Raw genomic sequence first — 19,674 nt, 5'->3', positions numbered from 1 at the left:
ACTTAGACACCATTTTTAAAGACTGTAAACCACTGCAGGTTCTTGGGATCAATGAGAGAACACAAAAATAGAATTCCAATACCAAATCAGAAAAGTTGAGTTCAGTAGCATCACTTCTAGGTCAGGGTGTGAACTCTGGAGCCAGAAAGACCTAGGTTTGTGTCCTAACTCCACTGACCTATCCACCAGCTAAGCTGTCTTCTCAGCAGATCATCAAGTCCTGTGGACACTAGGTAGCGTGCCTAGAAAATAGGGTAACAAGACTCCTTGAGGAGCAGAGCAGTTAGCACAGGTACAGCACGTGGTAAAGGGCCAACTCATTTCACTGCCCAGTTTTGATCCTGAATGCACACTTCCCCACTGTCTAACACCCTGGCAGTATGTATTTCCTCATTGCCGGCATTAACTCACAAATTTTTCTTTCTCAGTAACAGTATGTTTCTAAAACCTGATCCAAGCTAACACAGTAGGTTGAATTCAAACTAACATAGTATCAATTAAGGCACACTACATTCCACTCTGTGCTTTAAGATTATTCTGAATAATAATGTGCAACTTAAAATCTCAATGTCTGAACAAGATCTTTATCTTTTGAGACAGAGTCTCTTGTGGTGTAGGCTGTCCTAGAACCTGGAATGTAGGCAAGGTTCAAGTGAATTCTGAAGGTCCTGCCCACACCTCTTAATGCTGGGGTTTAGCATTTAGCAGACACTGGCCATGCCCAGCTGTAAGCAGCACATTTCCAACACATCATGAAGAAATACTGAGACAAATTAATTTTGTAAAAAATGTTTTATCAATTCTATTTTTGTATAAAACACAAGGGAGAAACCTGGTCAATCAACACATGACTCTGACCACAGGGAAAGGGACGTATCAAACTTCTCCAGTCTAAAAACATACAAATGTTTCTTTTATCCTGTCTACAGCAATTGTCTATGCTTTTCCATCGAACCGTTCTTAAGAATTCCACACACCCCACTGGGGTCCTCTGTCCCAGTTACAGACAGGGAGGGAGAGCAGGTGTGTTAACTCACTTCCTAGGCAGTTTTCTGCTGTCCCTTCTTTCCAATCAGAGATTTGTGAATGTGCGGGATCACACCTAGAACGAAAATTTTAAGAATGGTTATTTTTAATAATTCTTTATATCCTAATGCTTTAATGCTAAAGTAAAAAAGCAATTATACAAAGGATCAAATTTATTTAAGTCCTTTTTCTCACTTGGATCCTATTAAACCCACAAGAGCCTAGGAACCATTCTATAGGATAGAAAATGTAGCTAGCTACAGTCATCACAAGGTTCTGTAAGGAATGATCAAAACAGATGGGGAACCACCAGCTTAGCTCACACCTTTACAGATCCCCAATACAGAACCATTTCAATCCTGCCAAGTCTATCACATTAAGTAGTTCCTCAGGATCATGTTACCTCTCTAGCATAGTTCAAAATGTGTGGGGAAATATTTTAAACCTTAGACTGGAAGCATTGCACCCGTTTAGATAAAGAACAAGCTAAAATAAAAACAGCACTGCACATGACAAGAGAACAAATATTTACTCGGATCACTATGAAAAGGGGGTTGGGGCTCCAGAGATGGCTCAGTGATTAAGAGCACTGGCTGTTCTTCCAGAGGTCCAGAGTTCAAGCTCAGCAACCACATGGTGGCTCCCAGCCATCTATAATAAGATCTGGTGCCCTCTTCTGGCATGCAGATGTACATGCAGATAGAGTATCATCTACATAAAATAAATAACTCTTTAAAAAAAAAAAAAAAAGGAGGGCTTGTGGGCCCAGAGTTGTGGCTCCATTATGCAGTGTTTACCTATGGTATTTGTGAGGACCCAGGTTCACCCACTACCAACTGCTGCAGTACATGTAACACTTGCGGAGTTAAAATCCACACGGCTTCTAGTTAACCATTTAAACACAGAGCGCCACTGACCTGAACGATATATTAGTTAAAAATACTCTAAGCCTAACGAGACATACCGCCCCCAGCGATGGTAGCCTTGATGAGCGAGTCCAACTCTTCATCACCTCGGATGGCAAGCTGCAGGTGGCGTGGAGTGATGCGCTTCACTTTGAGATCTTTAGAAGCGTTCCCTGCCAACTCCAGCACCTACAACGGGCCCATAAAAGGACACAATTAGGGAAACAGTGGGTTTCTAAATGCAGAACAACTTCTCTAGTACCTGTGCATAACACACAGTATGCTTTTGTGACGTTCAATACCTCTTATTGACTCCTCTCATAGTCACTCCCTGCACAAACACAAAGGAACATGCAAAAACCTGCTTTAAAAAAAAGGTTTTGTTTGTTTGTTTGAAGTCAGGGCCACGTTGTGCAGCACAACCTGCCTTAAACTCAGTGAGTGACCTTTCTGCCTCCTCAGCCTCCTTGGTGCTGAGATTAACAGCATGTTCTGTTAGGCCTGGTACACAAGACCCAAAGTAGCCAAGAGTCTAAATTGAACATTTAGAAGTTATATGTTTTGATGTGTGTGTGTGTGTGTATATATATATACACACACACACGTATACATATAAAATATATATGTATGCATGTATATGTATATAAATTTGGTTTCCCAACACAGGGTTTCTATCTGTAGCCCTGGCTGCCCTGAACTCACTTTGTAGACCCTGGCCTTAAACTCACAGAGATCCACCTGCCTCTGCCTCTTAAGTGCTGGGATTACAGTGTGTGCCACCACAGCCAGCTATATATTTTGATATATTAATGTAGTCCATTTTTGCTGTGTTTAGAGACAATTTAGTAAGTCCATTTTTCTTTAATGGTTGGAACTTCTTTAACATTTCAGAAAAACGGGCTGGCGAGTTGGCTCACGTTAAGAGCACTGGCTCCTTTTCCAGAGGTCCTGAGTTCAATTCCCAGCAACCATATGGTAGCTCCCAACCATCAATAATGAGATCTGGTGTCCTCTTCTTGCATGTAGGCAGAACACTGTACACATAATAAAACTGGGGGACTCTGGTGGGTAAGGTTGAAGTCTGACATTTCCGAATAGCTCTGTGCTTGTGCTTGATCTGTAATGGTGGACTCCCTTTTCTCAGTGGGAGGATTCTCTCTGCACCTGACCTGGGTATCCCAGATCTCTTAAGAAAGGTCACATAGCCCTCAGAGAAGATCACAGTCCTCCCCTTAAGGGAAACCCAATTTCACAGAAAAAAAAAAAAAAAAAAAAGGTGCTATGTGCTGCATGGTATCATCAGCTTTCCACCATGGCTGATGGCTGACGGCTGACTGCTGAACTCCTGAGGCTCGGCTACTGGCCAGGCTGGCTGGAGCCTGCCCGACCACCAAGAGCTCTATAACCACTCGGGAACGCACCAGTGGACCTGCCTTCCGGCTGGTTTGGGTGTCTGCGCGAGTCCTCTGCTGTGCTTACCTAGCACAGCAGCTTCATCAGGAGCTCTCAAACTGGTCCACAGGCTGCTGGAACTCCCGAATTCCCACTGCCCCTGATACTGGCAATTTCATTCTAAAAAGCTAACTGTAACACCCAGGTGGAAAACTCCATTCCACCCCCACCTCACCCCCAATGAGACTGAGAGCCTTGCCTACTAGCACACTGGCCTCACCCTAAAGCACTCTAGATGGTCCTGAAACAAACAGACCCGGCTCCCTGGGTCGCTCTGTTCTTTCTCTAGAAGCCAACAGCTGTGCCCCAGACTTCTGCTGAATGGAGAACTGACAAAAACAAAAGAACTTTTGGAGAAAGAAGGGGTCATGCACCCCAGGCTGGCCTTGAACTTCTGATCCTTTGGTCCCAAGTGTGGGGATCACAGTTGTGTGCCGCCACACCTACCTGCACAGAAATCTTTTCAAATGTGAGCGCTATAGACCTATAATAAGCTGGAAGCATCTTATTCTGTAGTCGAAATTTTCCTTTTGCTTAGTTTTGAAAAGGATTACTCTTGTGGAGCTGAGACTATCATTTCTTTTGACAAAGTCTTGCTAATTTTGAGATTACAGTGTACCAGCTTGCCCAGCTAACACTGCATTTGTTATGTGTCATTACCTGCATCAGCTCTACTGGAACTGTTACTTTTGTTTTATTTTTCCTGACCAGGTTTCTCTGTGTAATAAAGCCCTGGCTGTCCTGGACTTGCTCAGTACAGCAGGCTGGCCTCGAACTCACAGAGATCCGTCTGCCTCTGCCTCCCGAGTGCTGGGATTAAAGCACGTGCCAACACACTTGGCTCTGGCACTCTTACACCTTTGATAGAAATAACAAAAATAACTCCACGGAGCACCCTCATTTAAAAGCAGAGCACAGGCAATGTCACATATCTGAGTCAAATGTTGGGCAAGCCTCAAAACCTCCCAGGGCCTTACCTTGGGCCTCTGGTTGGTCCAGGGTGGGTAGGCCACAGCTGATGCATACCAGAGCATGCCTGCATGAGTGCTTTGAAAACGCTCCGAAAGGTTCTTAGTCACTGGAAAATGATTACCTCTAACATAAACGCTTAGATTAGGGCTCACAATTTTATCTCTACTAAATAACACCAATTTTTTTTTGTTTTCTTTTGTTTTTGTTTTTCAAGACAGGGTTTCTTGTAGCCCCCTAGCTGTTCTACATCTCACTCTATAGACTAGACTGGTCTAAAAGTCAGAGATCCACCTGCCTTTGTCTCCAAGTACTGAGATTAAAGGTGTGACCCACCACCACCAGGTCAAAACTCCAAATTTAAATACCTAGAACATGCTGACTTTTTTTTTTTCTTCAAAACATCTATTTATGTGGCACTTGTGTTTTTATTGAGTTGGTGGACAAAGACATAAAAATAGGTGCAAAAACTAACCCCCTTTGCAATCCAGAATTCATGGTTCATTTTGAGTTTTGATACATATAAGACATGATACTTAAGATAGTTCAAAGTGCCGACGGCATTGTCTTGCTAATAAGGCTGCGTCTAAGAATAAGGGGAGTGATAACTTAAAAGCATAAGAAACTAAAAATAGAGAGCTCCACACATCTATTTATGTACCTATTTTCTCACTGAGCTGTATTGGTTGAAAGTCTAATGCTACCCTAAAAACTATGAGTGAAACAGCATGTTATCTCAGTCACTTAGGGGTTTAGGATAGGACAAGTCTAATGCTAGCTGGGGCAGCCTATAAGACTGCCTCAAAGAAACAAAGGATGGAACTGGAAAGGTGTCTCAGCGGTTACGAGCACTGGCTGCTCTCCCACAGGGCCCTGGTTCAATTCCCAGAACTCACGTGGTGGAGCATAACCATCCTTAACTCCAGACCCAGAGTATCTGACACCCTCTTTTGGTTTCTGTGAATACTGAATGCAAGTGGTACACAGACATACAAGAAGGTAAAACACCAAATACATAAAATATTAAGACAGCACCCCCTCTCCCAAAAGACTAGAGATGTAGATCATTGTAGAGTGGTTCCCTACCTCATCAGATCTTGGGTTCAATCCCAAGTACTACAAACAAACTAGGACTGTAGAAAGACACCAAATGGAATGAATGAGCTATAATTCTATGTGCCATAGCACACAGAAATGTGTACCTTTATGGAGACTGTGAAAGTGTCACAACAATATCAAAATGTCCCCATGAAACCTTTGGCTCATAACAACAAAGCCAAACTAACTATAATTCAAAGTTAAACCTTGAGCCTCACAGTGAAATGAAGGCAACGATAGCTGAGAGATATTCCACCCACGCTGCTCAGCTGTTTCCTATCACATCTTCCCAATTCAGAATCTTTTGCCCTACCTGGCTGTCTCTACTGCCTAACTTGCTTGCTATTCAATTACTTTCCTGGTTTGGAATGTTTCATGCAGTCCTAGTCACTCTCCACAGGTGGGCTAAAGATGGGAAAGCAGTGGTCCAGTACCCTCATATTAAGAAGTCTTGCCAGCTGGGCATTGGTGGCACACACTTTTAATCCTAGCACTCAGGAGGTAGAGGCAGGTGGATCCCTGGGTTGGAGGCCAGTTTGGTATACAGAGTGTATTCTAAGACAGCCAGGGCTATACAGACAGACCCTGTCTTGGAAAACAACAACAGAAGTCTTGCCAAAGTAACTCACCTACCTGAAATGTGAAGCTAATCTGTAACCACAAGAAGAGAACTGCTAACTCTTCTACCTATTACATCAGAAGGTACTTGATTTTTACAGCTTGTTTTTTTTTTTTTTTTGTTTTTGGAACAGGGTCTCTCTAGATAGCCCAGGATGGCCTCAAACTCACTATCTTCCTATCTCAGCCTCCTGAGATGTGCCACCATGCCTACCAATATCATTATGAATCTAAGAGGGCATAAACTAAGAAGGCATGCTGTACCTTCATTAATATTGTCCCCAGGATGGCTTTGAATTCACTATGTAGCCAAGAGGACTTGAGTTTCTGACCTGCCTCTACCTCTTACTGGGATTACAATATCCGCAGTTTATGTGCTGTTGGGAACAAACACTGCCAACTGACTAACATCTATACCTCATACTTCAGTTAATTAGAGCAGTATTTATTTATCATGTCACTTAACAATATGGTTTGCTGGCCCTCATTTGAATGTGAATTAAAAAACAAACAAACAAAAACTAAGTACACCAAGACTCTTTAAAATTGGCCCAAATTGATAACTTGATGAGACGGCCTGGTCTACAGATTCCCAATCAGCCAAACCAAACCAACAAACAAAAACCTCTCCAAACTAAGCAGAACACAGAGCAAGTACCAGACCATCATGAGCTTCTGTCTCGAAAAAGTGGAACCGAAAGAAAAAAAGCAGCAGCTAGGGTGGAGGTATATATCTGCAACTCCAACAAGTAGAGACAAGGATCAGAAGTTCAAGGTCATCCTCTGGTATGTTGGAGTCTGGGACTAGATTGGACAATATGAGAGTCACTGGCCAGGCAGTGGTAGGGAACACCTTTAATCCCAGCCTCAGGAGGCAGAGGCAGGTAGATTTCTAAGTTTAGGGCAGCCTGGTCTACAGAATGAGTTCTAGGACAACCAGGGCTACAGAGACCTTGTCTCAAAAACAAAGGTGCATTAACCTCTTTCTAAGCATTCTCCATGGCAGCCTCAGCCGTTTAGTTTTGAGCAACCGTTTGGACCCCACACAGGACATCTCCACAAACCTCAGCTGTGAGGTACTCCAGAATCGCAGCGCTGTACACAGCAGCAGTGGCGCCCACCCGTCCGTGGCTTGTGGTGCGGGTCTTCAGGTGTCTGTGGATGCGGCCCACAGGAAACTGAAAAAGACACGTCTTGTTGGGGAGCACTGCAGAGTTTTGACAACATATGGTTGAGCCTAACTCGAGGCTTAGTGATATTACAGGCCAAGTTTACTTGGTAATGAACAGTCCAAGGGCCTACATGTGCTGAAATCGCCCCCAACCTTGACGTTTTGACAACATGTTGCTATCAATTACAAGTTCAACACAGCCCAATAACACAACTATATCTACTCAATTCCTTCACAGAAAAGCCACATGACTTTGAACCTCCACCATTCTCCTCTGACCCTAACCCTGTTCTTTCCTCAATTTCAAAAGGTCATGTGCTATTTAAGGAAAATCAGTCCCTCTCTTTCATTGTGATACTTGCCTTCTGAGAAAGCAATTTTTCATTTCCAAAGGATCCTAATCCTACCATCCTACCTCCTTACCTGTACTATCTGCTTTGCTTGTTCATGTGTTTGTTCTGGTTTTGGGGTGTTGGTAATACAACCTAGGGCCTTGCACACGCTAAGTAGCTCTACTACATAGCTAGATTCCAAAGTGCCAGTCTCCTGCCACTTTACTGCTTCATTATTTCAACAACTCCAATTACTTCCTTCCTGGCAGCTATCTAGGTACCTGTTTTTCAAAGGCAAAATTCAAAAACAAGTCCTGAAACCCTTACTTTTATGTGTATTTTCTGTTTGTGTTGTTTTTCAAGACAGGCTTTCTCTGTGTAGCTATTGCTGTTCTGGAACTCTCTCTGTAGACCAGGCTGGCCTCGAACTCAGAGATCTGCCTGCCTTTGCCTTCTGAGTGCTGGGATTAAAGGCATGCGCCACCATAGCCCAGCTTATACTTGTTTACTTGTCTAAGACAGTGTTGCACCTCAAGTCTGGCTTCAAATTCTCAATCCTCTTGCCATAGTATCTGTGGCACTGGTTTTATGGGTATGCACTACAATGCCTGGCTACCTGCAACTCAGGTTTCTGTTCTCACTTCTCCCGACCCAAACTTGGCCTCTGATAAATACTATTTTTGAAGTCCATGATATTTCAGTTATCAAATCTAGCAGCCACTTGTAGATCTCATTCTCAAGAAGAAAGAGCATCTCCAGAACTCACTACAATTTTCTTAAGAGCACTATCAATGCCTCATCCCTGGTTTTGTATTATTGGTAAGGCATGGTGTCTGGAACATAACAGTACCCCAAGTCTGCTGGAGGAAGGTCCAACTATGTTTTCAAATGCTGATCTCAACTCCTTGAGATCTGGATACCACCCTGCTGCCATGGGCGTTGTTATTAATGTTTTACTAGCTTCTGCATCCATGTGATGAGAAGTAATGTTCCCCAATTATACCTGATTGGCTGATTAAAAGGCCTACACCTGGGCAGGGCAGAAGTGAGAGTCATGGCGAAGGCTCTTGGGTTTTGGGGAGAGAAGGATCTTGGGTAGAAGGAGACAGTGACCAGTAAAGGAAGGAGGAGAGAGGCCACGATGGGTTAGCATGGAGAGGAGCACTTGGAGGGATCAGCGTGGATGGAGGAAAACAGCTCAGATGAGAGAATAAGCAACTATTTATGGAATTACGAATGGAAATTACCTAGATAGAAATTGTTAGAGCAGATGGTGTGGGATGGGGGCTTGGGAGATAAAGGTAGCTTAGGAGGTACTATCTGCCCAGCCCCGGGTAAAATAAGGCTGTTCTATAAAGTCTATCAGGTGTCTATCTTTTATCGATTTTAATATCGTGCTGGATAACACTGCTGTAGTAATTACATGGTTAATAATAAACATTATCAACTCCTACTTTTTAAATTATCAGCAACACAAACCATTTATTACTAAGCTTTAGAGACTATAAAGAATGTTGTTATTTGTTTATTTATGTGTATAAGTAAACATGTGAGCCTAGGTCCTGTAGAAGCCACTGAATCCCCTAAGACTGGAGTACAGTTGTGATCTGCCCTAGGAGAATCTGCTGGGAATCCAACAAGGACCTTCTGGAAGAACAGCCAGTTCTGTTAACAGCTGAGCTTCTTTCCAGCCCTACAATGAGATCTTTAATACAGGGTCTTTTTTTTTTTTCTTTTTACATTTTTTTTAAAGATTTATTTATTATTTATACAGTGTTCTGCCATACATAGCAGAAGAGGGCACCAGCTCTCACTATAGATGGTTATGAGCCACCATGTGGTTGCTGGGAATTGAACTCAGGACCTTTGGAAGAACAGCCAGTGTTCTCAACCTCTGAGCCATCTCTCCAGCCCTAATACAGGGTCTTGCTAGCAACTTGGTGGTGGCACATGCCTTTAATCTCAGTACTCAGGAGGCAGAGGCAGTCGAGGCCAGTCTTGTCTACAATGCAAGATCCAGGACAGCCAGGGCTACAGAGAGAAACCCTGTCTTGAAAAGCAAAGACAGGGTCTCGCTACATTCTCAGGCTGCCCTGGACCTTGATTCTGTTGTCCCTGACTCCTGAGTAGCTGGGAGCACAGGCATGTGCCCAGGTCTTCTTTGCCTTGGTCATATGGACAAGACCAAGTATCCCTCTTAGAGCAGACTATTAGAACAATTTAGCAAACTATTAGAATACAACTGGAATCTAGCACTGAGGAGAGAAGGCATTAGGATCACAAGCTTGAGGATAACCTGGGTTCCACGACCCTGTCTACAAACTGGCCCCCAACCAAAACAAAACAGTATTTTGAAAGGGACCATCAATGCTCCTGTGTTTCTTAGTAACTCTTAGAGTAGGAAACTTATCTGTAATGTGAATTATTAGTTTTACATAAATGATCTCAAACTGGTTAATTCTATGTACTACCATCTTTAGAAAGGAGGACTTCTTTCCACTTGTAAATATCTTAACATGCATTTCAGTGAACTTCACAGTAATGAGCATGGCTTCATCTTATAGCACACTCACACTGCAATTCCAATGTCTCTTTTAAGCTCTACATCTTAGAGAAACCTTTTGGGGGGACAAGGCAGGGGCTTCCTTTCAACGCTATGCCTCCTTCCATTTGCTATCGCTACTTGTTTTTGTAGTGCTAGAAACTGAATCTAGGGTCTCCTGCGTGATGTCCCTTTCTTTGTAGTTTTTCTCTGCTCTTGCTATGGCGTATGGGCTGGCCTCCAACCTGCAGAAATCTTCCTATCTCTGCCTCCTGAGTGCTAAGATTCTAAGCTTGTTCTACACATAGACTTGCATTCTACTTTTTGTGGCAGAGTACTGCTAAGCTGCCAAGGTTGGTCTTGAAAACACTATGTATGTAGCCCAGGTTGGCCTTGAATTTGTGATCCTACTGCCTCAGCCTCCTAAGCAGCTGGTGTCACAGGCAGCACTCTTTTTGTGTATGGGTACTTTGCCTACATGTATGTCTGCATACCACTTGTGCTCCTGAGTCTCTGGAACCAGATTTACAAACAACTGTAGCTGCCATTTGGGTGCTGAGAATTGAGTCCATGTTAGTGCTCTTAACTGCTGAGTTGTTTCTCCAGCTTCTACATGAATTAAGTGATTTTTGTCTTTTGTTTTTTCTTGAGAGAAGGTTTCTTTGTTTAACCCTTGTCCTGGGACCTGTTCTGTAGACTAGGCTGGCTTTGAGCTCAGAGATCTGCCTGCCTCTGCTTCCTGCCTCCTAAATACTAGGATTAAAGGTATGTGCCATCACTGTCCAGTTACATGCATGCTTTTAATCCTTTTAAACTACATTAAAATATGTATCCACCATTTGTGTCCTGGGTACTAAGGTATCTGGAAGTAAATGCCTTTATATGTTAGTCCCTCTTACCAGCTCTTTTCTCTTTTAAAAAATTAATTTATTTTATGTGCATTGGTGTTTTGCCAACATGTATATCTGCATGAGAGTGTCAGATCCCCTGGAACTAAAGTTACAGATAGTTGTGAGCTGCTATGTTGGGTGCTGGGAATTGAACCCAGGGCCATCTGGAAAGAGCAGCCAGTGCTCTTAACCACTGAACCATCTCTCCAGCCTTTTGTTTCTTAAACCAATGTAACAATCTCCACTTGACTACTGTCACAGTTTGTATACACTTGAAATAAATTCTGAGAAATTAAGTAGTGCCCTAAAATACATAATGTATGCTGTAGAGCTAAGTTCCCGAACTCTAGAAGATGACTCAGTGATTAAGAGCACACTGCCTTTTACAGAAGCTCTGGGTTTGGTTTCCAGCACACACATGGCAGCTCACTCCAGAGGTCCCAATGCCTTCTTTGGGCCTCTGCGCACAGTGTAAATATATGCAGGCAAAACACTCATACACATAAAATTAAATAAAAAATGGAGAAAAAAAAAAAAGAACTCAAGTTCCTATCCCTTTTCACATAGATGATGCCATCTACTTGCTTGAACGTTTGTTGTAAGAAACCTGATTTTGGGCTGGAAAGATGGTTCAGAGTTTAGGAACACTGGCTGTTCTTCCAAAGGTCCTGAGTTCAATTCCCAGCAATCGCATGGTGGCTCATAACCATCTATAATGAGAGCTGGTGCCCTCTTCTGGCCTGCAGGCACACATGCAGCTGAAATACTGTACACCAAATAAATAAATAAATAAATAAATAAATAAATAAATAAATAGCCTGATTTTGCTGTTGTGGTGGTGCACACCTGAGGAAGAAGGGTAACATGGACTACAAACGGAAGCTCTGTGAAAAAAACAACAACAACACACACACAAGACATCACACAGTACAGATAATTCTCTTAAAAATTATTTATTTATTTATGTGTGCGTAAATGCTTGCTATAACACACAAATGAAGGTCAGACATAACCTGCTGGAACTGGTTACCTCCTTCCATTATGTGGGTCCTGAGACTTGAACTCAGGTCAGGTCGTCAGACTTGATGCCAAGTGCTCTTCAAATTGAGCAATCCTAATTTCCCTTTTAAAAAGTGTTTCATGGGTAGCTGGGTGTGGTGGCACATGCCTTTAATCCCAGAACTCAGAGAGGCACAGGCAGGTGGATCACTGTGAGCCTACAAAACAAGTTCAGGAGAGCCAAGGCTACCCAGAGAGACCCTATCTCAAAACATCAAAAACAAAAACAAAAAAGCAAACAAACAAAAATAAAGAAAAAAGTGTTACATGCATCTGGAGGATGGGGAGGATGGGTCAGCTGGTTAAGAGCATTTCCTGCTCTTGCAGAGGACTTGGGTTCACTTCCCGACAGCTACATGGCATATAACTCCATATAACATGTAACTCCAGTTCCAGACTATCTGACTCCCTCCTTCTGGCCTCCTTGGGCACTGTACATACATGCTACACAGACATGCATGTAGGCAAAACACCCACACACATAAATAAAAATAAGTAAATCTTCAAAAAATAAAATATTTCTTGGCCTGGGGATGTAGCTCAGTACCTTCCTAGAATGTGTAAGGCAAGGTCCATTATTTATTTTTTATGATGTATTTATTTTTAGCCAGGAAGTAATGAAACATATCTTTGATACCAGGACATGGGAGGCAGAGACAGGCAGATCTCTGAGTTTGAAGCCAGTCTGGTTTATAGAGTGAGTTTCAGAACTGCCAGGACTACACAGAGAAACCCTGGCTCAAACAAACAAAGCCAAAAAAAAAAAAAAAAAAAAAAAGTCGGAAGACAGTGTTGGATCCCATGGAAATGGAGCTACAGATGATTGAGTGATTGTGAGCTGCCATGTGGGTTCTGGGACTCAAACCCAGGTCCTCTAGTAGAACAGCAAGTGCTCTGAACCACCTGAGCCAACTCTCCAGCCCCTCTTTAAAGTATTCCTTATGTAGGGAATAATTTTAACCCCTCTTGAAAAATTGAGTCTACAGGTTAAAGTTGTAATAACTCACATACAAGAAGTTGAAAATACTTAGAAATTTAGAGCGCACTTGTTAGTTTACAGTGGAGGCCGTTGGGAAATAATCAGAATAGCAGAATCATCCAATATTGGCCTCCAAGTCTAGTCTATCCTGAAAGTCAATGAACCACTTTAAACATTCTCAAAAGGAAAACCAGAGTATACTCACTTTACATTTGTAACAATGAAGATCATGGTTATAACCTTGAAAGAGCAGGTACTTCAAGGGTTTATGTTAAAGTACATGCGTGTCTGTGTGGAGGTAGGAGATGGGTCAACTCTCCCTGGAGCAGGTGTTACAGGTGGCTGTGACTCTTCCCATATGGGCGCTGGGAACCAAACCTACGTGTTCTACAAGAGCAGTATACACTCTTTTTTTTCTTTTTTTTTTTTGGTTTTCAAGACAGTGTTTCCCCGTGTGGCCCCCAGCTCAAGCTCACAGAGCCCTGCCTGCTTCTGGCTACAAGAGTAGTACGAGTTCTTAACAGCAATTCAGCACTTCAGGCCCAAGAACTAATAGGAAAAAATCACCAAGTTCATTAAGGCATCCTGTTCTCTCACACATTAATATCTTACTAATGATGTAAGTCTTAACCAGTTAATCACACACTCAAGGTCTATCATAACAAAAGGACATTTCTGTAATTAATGAAACATGTCTGGGTCATGAATCGCAAAGATAGAGGAAATAGTAAACTGCGGCAGAGTGGGTTCACACATTACCTGCAGCCCGGCTCTCTGGGAGCGGGACACCGCCTTAGCCTTGGCCTTCCCACTATCCTTTCCAGCTTTGCCTCCAGCCTAGAGGAAAAGAATTTGGAGTTGAAAATGTTACCTCAAGAAAAAAAAAAAAAAGTCAAGAAACAAAATTTCTAGTTTTTTTTTAAAATCTTTTATTATTATTATTATTTTTATTAATTACACTTTATTCATTTTGTATCCCCCCATAAGCCCCTCCCTCCTCCCCTGCCGATCCCACCCTCACTCCCCCAAAATTTCTAGTTTTACTCTGTGTAAAAATATCTAATAATTAAAAACCTAAGATATCTAGGTAATCACCTACCTCACTGCAAATATATATATATATTTCAAACATTAAACCTTATTTAAAATTTAAGATATCTATAAATTTAGACATATCTTGCAAACTTCTGATTGATCACATAAGTTTCATGCATTTCTGAGACATTTAACTTTTTTTTCTTTTTTAAGGCAGGGTCTCTCTATGTAGGTTCTGGCTGTCCTGGAATTTCTCTGTAGACTAGGCTGGTCTTGAACTCAGAGATCTATCTGCCTCTGCCTCCTGAGAGGTGAGTTTAAAGCCGAGTGCCATCACAGCCTGGCTAACATTTAGCTTTTTAAAAAGTCAGAATCACATTTCCATAGAAAATTAAGAATTTAGCTTTTCTGAGAGGAAAAACAGCACATTATCAAAAACTATGCTAACCAAAACCAATACTGAAAAAAGTGAATGATTTGCCTCATGATTCAGCAATTCCATTTTTAGTTATTATACCCCAAACAAGCCAAGACTTAGATGAGTACTTGGACAGCTCCGCTCACGGCTGTATTATTTACAACACCAAACAAACAGAATCAGTAAGTGTAATGGACTGAACTGACTTGGTGACTAAATGGTAGCACGCTTTAGGTCGGGAGAGAGAAATGAAGGATGTAGATGTTGGTCTCTGAGGGTATGTCTGTACAGAGTACATTATTCTTGGCTGCTTCCTGGCCAGCCAAGAGGTCAACACCCTCTTGTTACCACAGTGCTTTGCCCAAGAATATGGGGTCAAGTGAGCGAGGGCTGAATCACCTGAAACCACAAGCCAAAATCAATCCTTTTTTAAAAACCTTTCTGTCAAGTAGCTGGTCATAGTGATGAGAAAAGTAAGTAATAGAGAAACTGGTACCAGGAACAGGGTTACTGTCATGACCAAACTTGACCTGTGTCTCCTGGGTTCTGGAACTGGTTTATAAGAAGGATGTGGAAGAGTTTGGAGATGTGGGCTATAAAAGCCCTGGGATGTTGTAAGCAGAACTCAATCAACAATTTTGGTGGTAGCTCAGACTACAACACATTTAAAAACACACAACAAAGATTATACAGGGATCCAGATAGGAACAAACATTCTATTGGGAAATGGACAAAGACATTATATACTATAAACACAATGTCCCATTCACATTATAATTGTCTATATTTTGTATATGTCCTGAAACTTTGTGGGAAACTGAATTTAAAGGTGTCACATTAGTGAATTATGGAGGGATTTCAAGATTGCAGAGCACCCAAGCTCTGGTATTGTCATTGCTAGCTGCTGTGAACAAAGATCAGGATCAAAAAGCTCAACATTTTTTAAAGTAAAAATTTAAAAACATTAATTTTATCCTTTATGTGTGTGTGTTACGCCTGCATGTCTGTCTGTGCGCCTTGTGTATGCCTGACACCCATGGAAGTCAGAAGAGCGCAGTGGATTCCCCAGGTCTGGTTGCAAGCTGCCATGTGGGTGCTGGGAACTGAACCTTGATCCTCTGAATAGCAGTGCTCTTAACCACTGAGCTATCTGTCCAGCCAAGTAGGATTATAAAAACTATTGTTGGCTACAAAAGGAATGAATTAAGTTGTGGTCAAGGTGAATGGTTGTTAAAGAAACATCATTAAAGATATGCCAAAGCCCAAGTGGGTGTCACAGCCTGTGTTCCTACTATTCCAGAGTCAGAGACAGGACTTTTCTGAGTTAGAGGCCAGGCTGAGGTGCATAGTAAGTTCCAGGACAGCCTGGGTACACAGTTAAGTTAGGCTCCTGTGGTGGTAGGTTCTGGGAGTACAACTTGTTAAATGACTACTTCCATTATACAGATTCTGGATACCTTTTTAAAATACAGCAACAAAAGCAAAACTCACAAAAACAATAAATTTGCTAACCTCCCAAACCATATATAATTAATTCTTTTCACTTTACATTTAAAATAGTTGATGACTGAGAAATAGAAAATGGAAATAGAAACAGAAAATGGAGGAGGCTCACCCGATAGAGGGGACTGGTACTAATCTGAGCACCTCAGCTCAATCCCTGAGGCTCACTGGTGGAGAGAGAACAGACTTTGGCAAGCTGTCCTCCACCCTCCATAAGCCCACCCATGCATAAACACAACATATACGCACTTAAAAAAGTGAAAGAGGGAAAATTTCTTAGATTGGGATAAGCTTCTTGGTTAAAAGTTTATGCACAGGAAAAGGAGCCCATTGAAATATATTTTCATTTCTAAAAAACTTGAAAGTTGATGTCTTCCTATTACTCTAATAGATACACTTTTACTTCCTACCTATTAAAAATAAACCTTACCAAGGACAACCAATGCTTCCAGTATTTTTTTGGCTTGTTGTTACTGTTTTTGTTTTTTCGAGACAAGATTTCTCTGTGTAGCCTTGGCTGTCCTGTCACTTTGTAGACCAGGCTGGCTTCAAACTTAGAGAAATCCTCCTGCCTCTGCCTACCAAGTGCTGGGATTAAAGGTATGTGCTACTACACCCAGTATTTTATATTTTAAGTTAATGCTTATGTACTTTTAAATGGATATCGAAAACATCACTATAATTTTTAAGAAAAATAAGGATCATGAAAATCATTTGCTTGAGCAAATTTATTTACAAAGAAGTATCACATGCTGCTTATCAGAGTATGTCCCCATAATCACCATATAACTGCAACAGAACTTTTCTTAAAAAAGATTTATTATATATACAGTATTATGTCTGCATTTACACCTGCACACCAGAAGAGAACACCAGATTTCATTTATAGATGATTGTGAGTCACCATGTGGTTGCTGGGAATTGAACTCAGGACCTCTGGAAGAGCAGCCAGTGTTCTTAACCTCTGAGCCATCTCTCCAGCCCATGACAGAACTTTTCTAGTTCAATGTTTGAGAATTTTACAATCCAAACTTGGATACTTTCCATTAGCCAATCTGTTTATAGATGATCTATTAAACACCTCACATTTCTATCAACATGAGACAAATTACATTATTTGGGGTTGATTTTAACTTTTAAGCAAGAAGCACCCATTGAAAGGTAACTGTTGTCTTGTGAAGACATAGATGAAACTTAAAGTAATAAAATTGATGTTATATTGGATTTACTAATAGATATGCTCAGGAGACATGGACACAGCGAAATTTAGTTAAAAGAGAGCATTGCCTCCAAAATACCCCGAAGATAAGTATGCTAACCAGACTAAGTGAATTTTAGGATGCTACGATGTAACTGTTCACCAGGATTGACCAGCCAATTAGATTACATTACCATGACAAAGGAGACAGCACTGATTTTTAGACTTATTTAAAGAGTATGCTGCCTGCCTATGTGCCTGCATGCCAGAAGAGAGTAACAGATCTTATTATGGATGGCTATGAGACACCATGTGGTTGCTGGGATTTGAACTCAGCTCCTTTAGAAGAACAGTCAAGTGTTCATAACCTCTGAGCCATCTCTCCAGCCCGACAGCACTGATTTATGACCAGCAGTTAGACCCAGATTTCCATATCCAAAGACAAACCCTTAGCTGGCAGCTCAAGCAGGCAGAGCAAGGTCACAACCATCATTAAGTACCACTGTCATTAACTACCTTGTGCTCTTCTTCTGCCAACTGGGCAAGATGACCCGGGGTAACAATTATTCGAAAGAACAACAACACTGGCATACCTAAAAGTAATACTGACAATATGGAGTTTTTTGCTGTGTAAACCTCCTATCTGCCTAAATTGCTAGACTTGCAATCTCCTGTCTCTGCTTGAATTGCTCGAAGTGTAACCTGGGACCCAAAAAGAGATTTCAGGGTGACCGTGTCTATGGAATGCACAAGCCTAAAATGTACAAAATTAGTGTTGGAGGCCGGCTCTTGGTTGGGTGTTAGCCCAATCGAACAAGCGTCATTAAAGAGCTTTCCCTTGATTATAATTAATCTCTTAAGTGTCGGAGAGATTCCTTCGTGGGAAGGCATATCACTTCTAGAACAGCGAAAGGATACTTCAAACAGGGATAAGTACGTATCGACAAAAATACAATTCCAAAATGATAGTCACTCCCCTTAACAATATCGATGCAACGCAGAGGTTTCTGCTGCTTTTAGCACGTTCTTCTTCCCCTCAGTTTTAGAGCGGAGCTAAAGTTTTATTCGCTTTCGTTCTGTACGAGCCGCTTTGAGCTAGATCTGAACTGCAGAACGAAAAGATACTTTGAGATGAAGCTAAATAGAAGTCCTACGGCAAAGACGTCGGGGCAGAGCCGGCAACCCGCGGAGGGAGCGGGCGGTTCCGGTGGGAGGATCAGAGCGGAGGATCAGAGCCGAGCCTCAGAGCGGAGCCTCAGCGGGGCATTACGTAACCCAGAGCCGAAGACTCGGAGTCGCGCGGCGCCAGCCCGACCTCCTCCGCCGGGCGCAGAGCCCGCCCCTCTGTCCGCCTCCCGCGGCGGAGTCCGGAACAGCCCGCGCTCCTGCTCGCCCGTGCGACGCCGCCCGCTCCCGGCTCCACAGGCGGAGACGCCGTCCGGGGCTTCCGCGCGCCCACGCCCCGCGCGACCCCGCCACTCACCATGGTCCCGGCCGCGCGACGCCCGCTGTCGCCCCGCGCCGCCGCCGCCGCTCTCGCAGCCGGACCGCCGCTGCCGGAGCCGGACAATGCCCCGGGCCCGCCTCGCGCCGGCGCCACCAATAGCCGCTCTCGTTCTTCGTTTGAACCTCGGCGGCGGGCCAATCGTACGCCTCCTTCTAGCCTTAACCCCGCCCCCCCGGTGCCGCCTCCCTAACGGCTGTTTGTTTTTGCACACGGCACGTGGAGGCGGGGCCTCCAACCCCAACTTTGACGCGCTCTCCGCCTCTCATTGTTCGCGGAGTTCTGACGAGCAGAGGGGCGGACCAATGAGAGAGGAGGAAAGCCAATGAAAACATTGTCGGCACCGCAGGCGGAGGATGGGAACTGCGGCAGGGTGAGCCAATGGGCTGGGGTGCCTCGGAGCAGCTGTGCCTTTCCCGCCCATTCAAGCGCCCGCTGGGCCTTCTTAGTTTGCTTTGTTGTTGTTGTTTTCTGTTGCTAGAAGTTTAGGAGCGACATCCAGCTAGCACGGAAGGAAAGGTCTAAAGTGGAATCGCCTTCGTGCGGGAGCTATGGTGAAAGTTTAGGACTGTGTGTGAATCGCCCTCGGCACGTAGTAAAATTCTCCAGCTCTCTCCGACCCGGTCACACAACTTTTTATAACGCTCTTTATTTTTGTGGTCAGCATTGAACCCGGGTGTTTGGGAAGAGCACGTCCATTTAGTTCTCGGCTGGAGAAATGAGTTTAGGCATACAGCCCGTCAGAATTCTTAGACTGTTCTGGTTCCAGCCTCAAATGCCTTATTCCTTTCGCAGTGGGAAGCACAGATTAGTTCTAGGAATTAATTGGGAGCAAAAGACCCACTTTTTTGTTGTTGTTTTGAAAACTTGTTCTTGTGATTGCATTTCCCCCAGTCAACCTGCATCAAAAGCGGCAACCTTGGGGAAGTGAGCCTTTACGAGAAAAATAATCTGAGTTCTAGACCAGGAAGGGAT

General features: G+C 43.1%; 1 protein-coding gene and 1 non-coding gene across 3 annotated transcripts; one reads left to right on the top strand and one right to left on the bottom strand.

Moving 5' to 3' along the window:
• Window positions 1-773: 773 nt before the first annotated feature.
• On the bottom strand, window positions 774-18,764 carry LOC129689060 (histone H2A.V). Of its 2 annotated transcripts, XM_055624181.1 has the most exons (5): window positions 18,679-18,764; window positions 13,801-13,878; window positions 7,133-7,246; window positions 1,991-2,120; window positions 774-1,102 (listed from the first exon to the last, which is right to left on the bottom strand). In XM_055624181.1, exons 1-5 carry the CDS (start codon window positions 18,679-18,681, stop codon window positions 1,041-1,043), a joined length of 387 nt encoding a protein of 128 aa, XP_055480156.1. In that variant the 5' UTR covers window positions 18,682-18,764; the 3' UTR covers window positions 774-1,040. The 2 variants fall into 2 exon arrangements, with proteins under 2 accessions (XP_055480156.1, XP_055480158.1); XM_055624183.1 differs by lacking the exon at window positions 7,133-7,246.
• On the top strand, window positions 4,768-4,889 carry LOC129689170 (small nucleolar RNA SNORA40). The gene has a single exon (XR_008722042.1). It is a non-coding gene; the product is annotated as a small nucleolar RNA SNORA40 (small nucleolar RNA).
• Window positions 18,765-19,674: the final 910 nt, after the last annotated feature.

This window comes from Psammomys obesus, unplaced genomic scaffold (genome assembly GCF_907164565.1).
Source record: "Psammomys obesus unplaced genomic scaffold, mPsaObe1.curated_primary_1811, whole genome shotgun sequence".
In the NCBI taxonomy this organism is placed as follows: domain Eukaryota; kingdom Metazoa; phylum Chordata; class Mammalia; order Rodentia; family Muridae; genus Psammomys; species Psammomys obesus.
Note: the sequence above shows the minus strand (reverse complement) of the source record. Positions and strands in the feature narration are given on the sequence as shown.

Excerpts from the sequence above, each read along its gene's own strand:
- LOC129689060 (XM_055624181.1), bottom strand. Across the intron at positions 2,121-7,132 it reads TGGAGTACCTCACAGCTGAG|GTGCTGGAGTTGGCAGGGAA; the intron begins GTTTGTGGAGAT and ends GGCCCGTTGTAG. Across the intron at positions 1,103-1,990 it reads GGCTACCATCGCTGGGGGCG|GTGTGATCCCGCACATTCAC; the intron begins GTATGTCTCGTT and ends TTTTCGTTCTAG.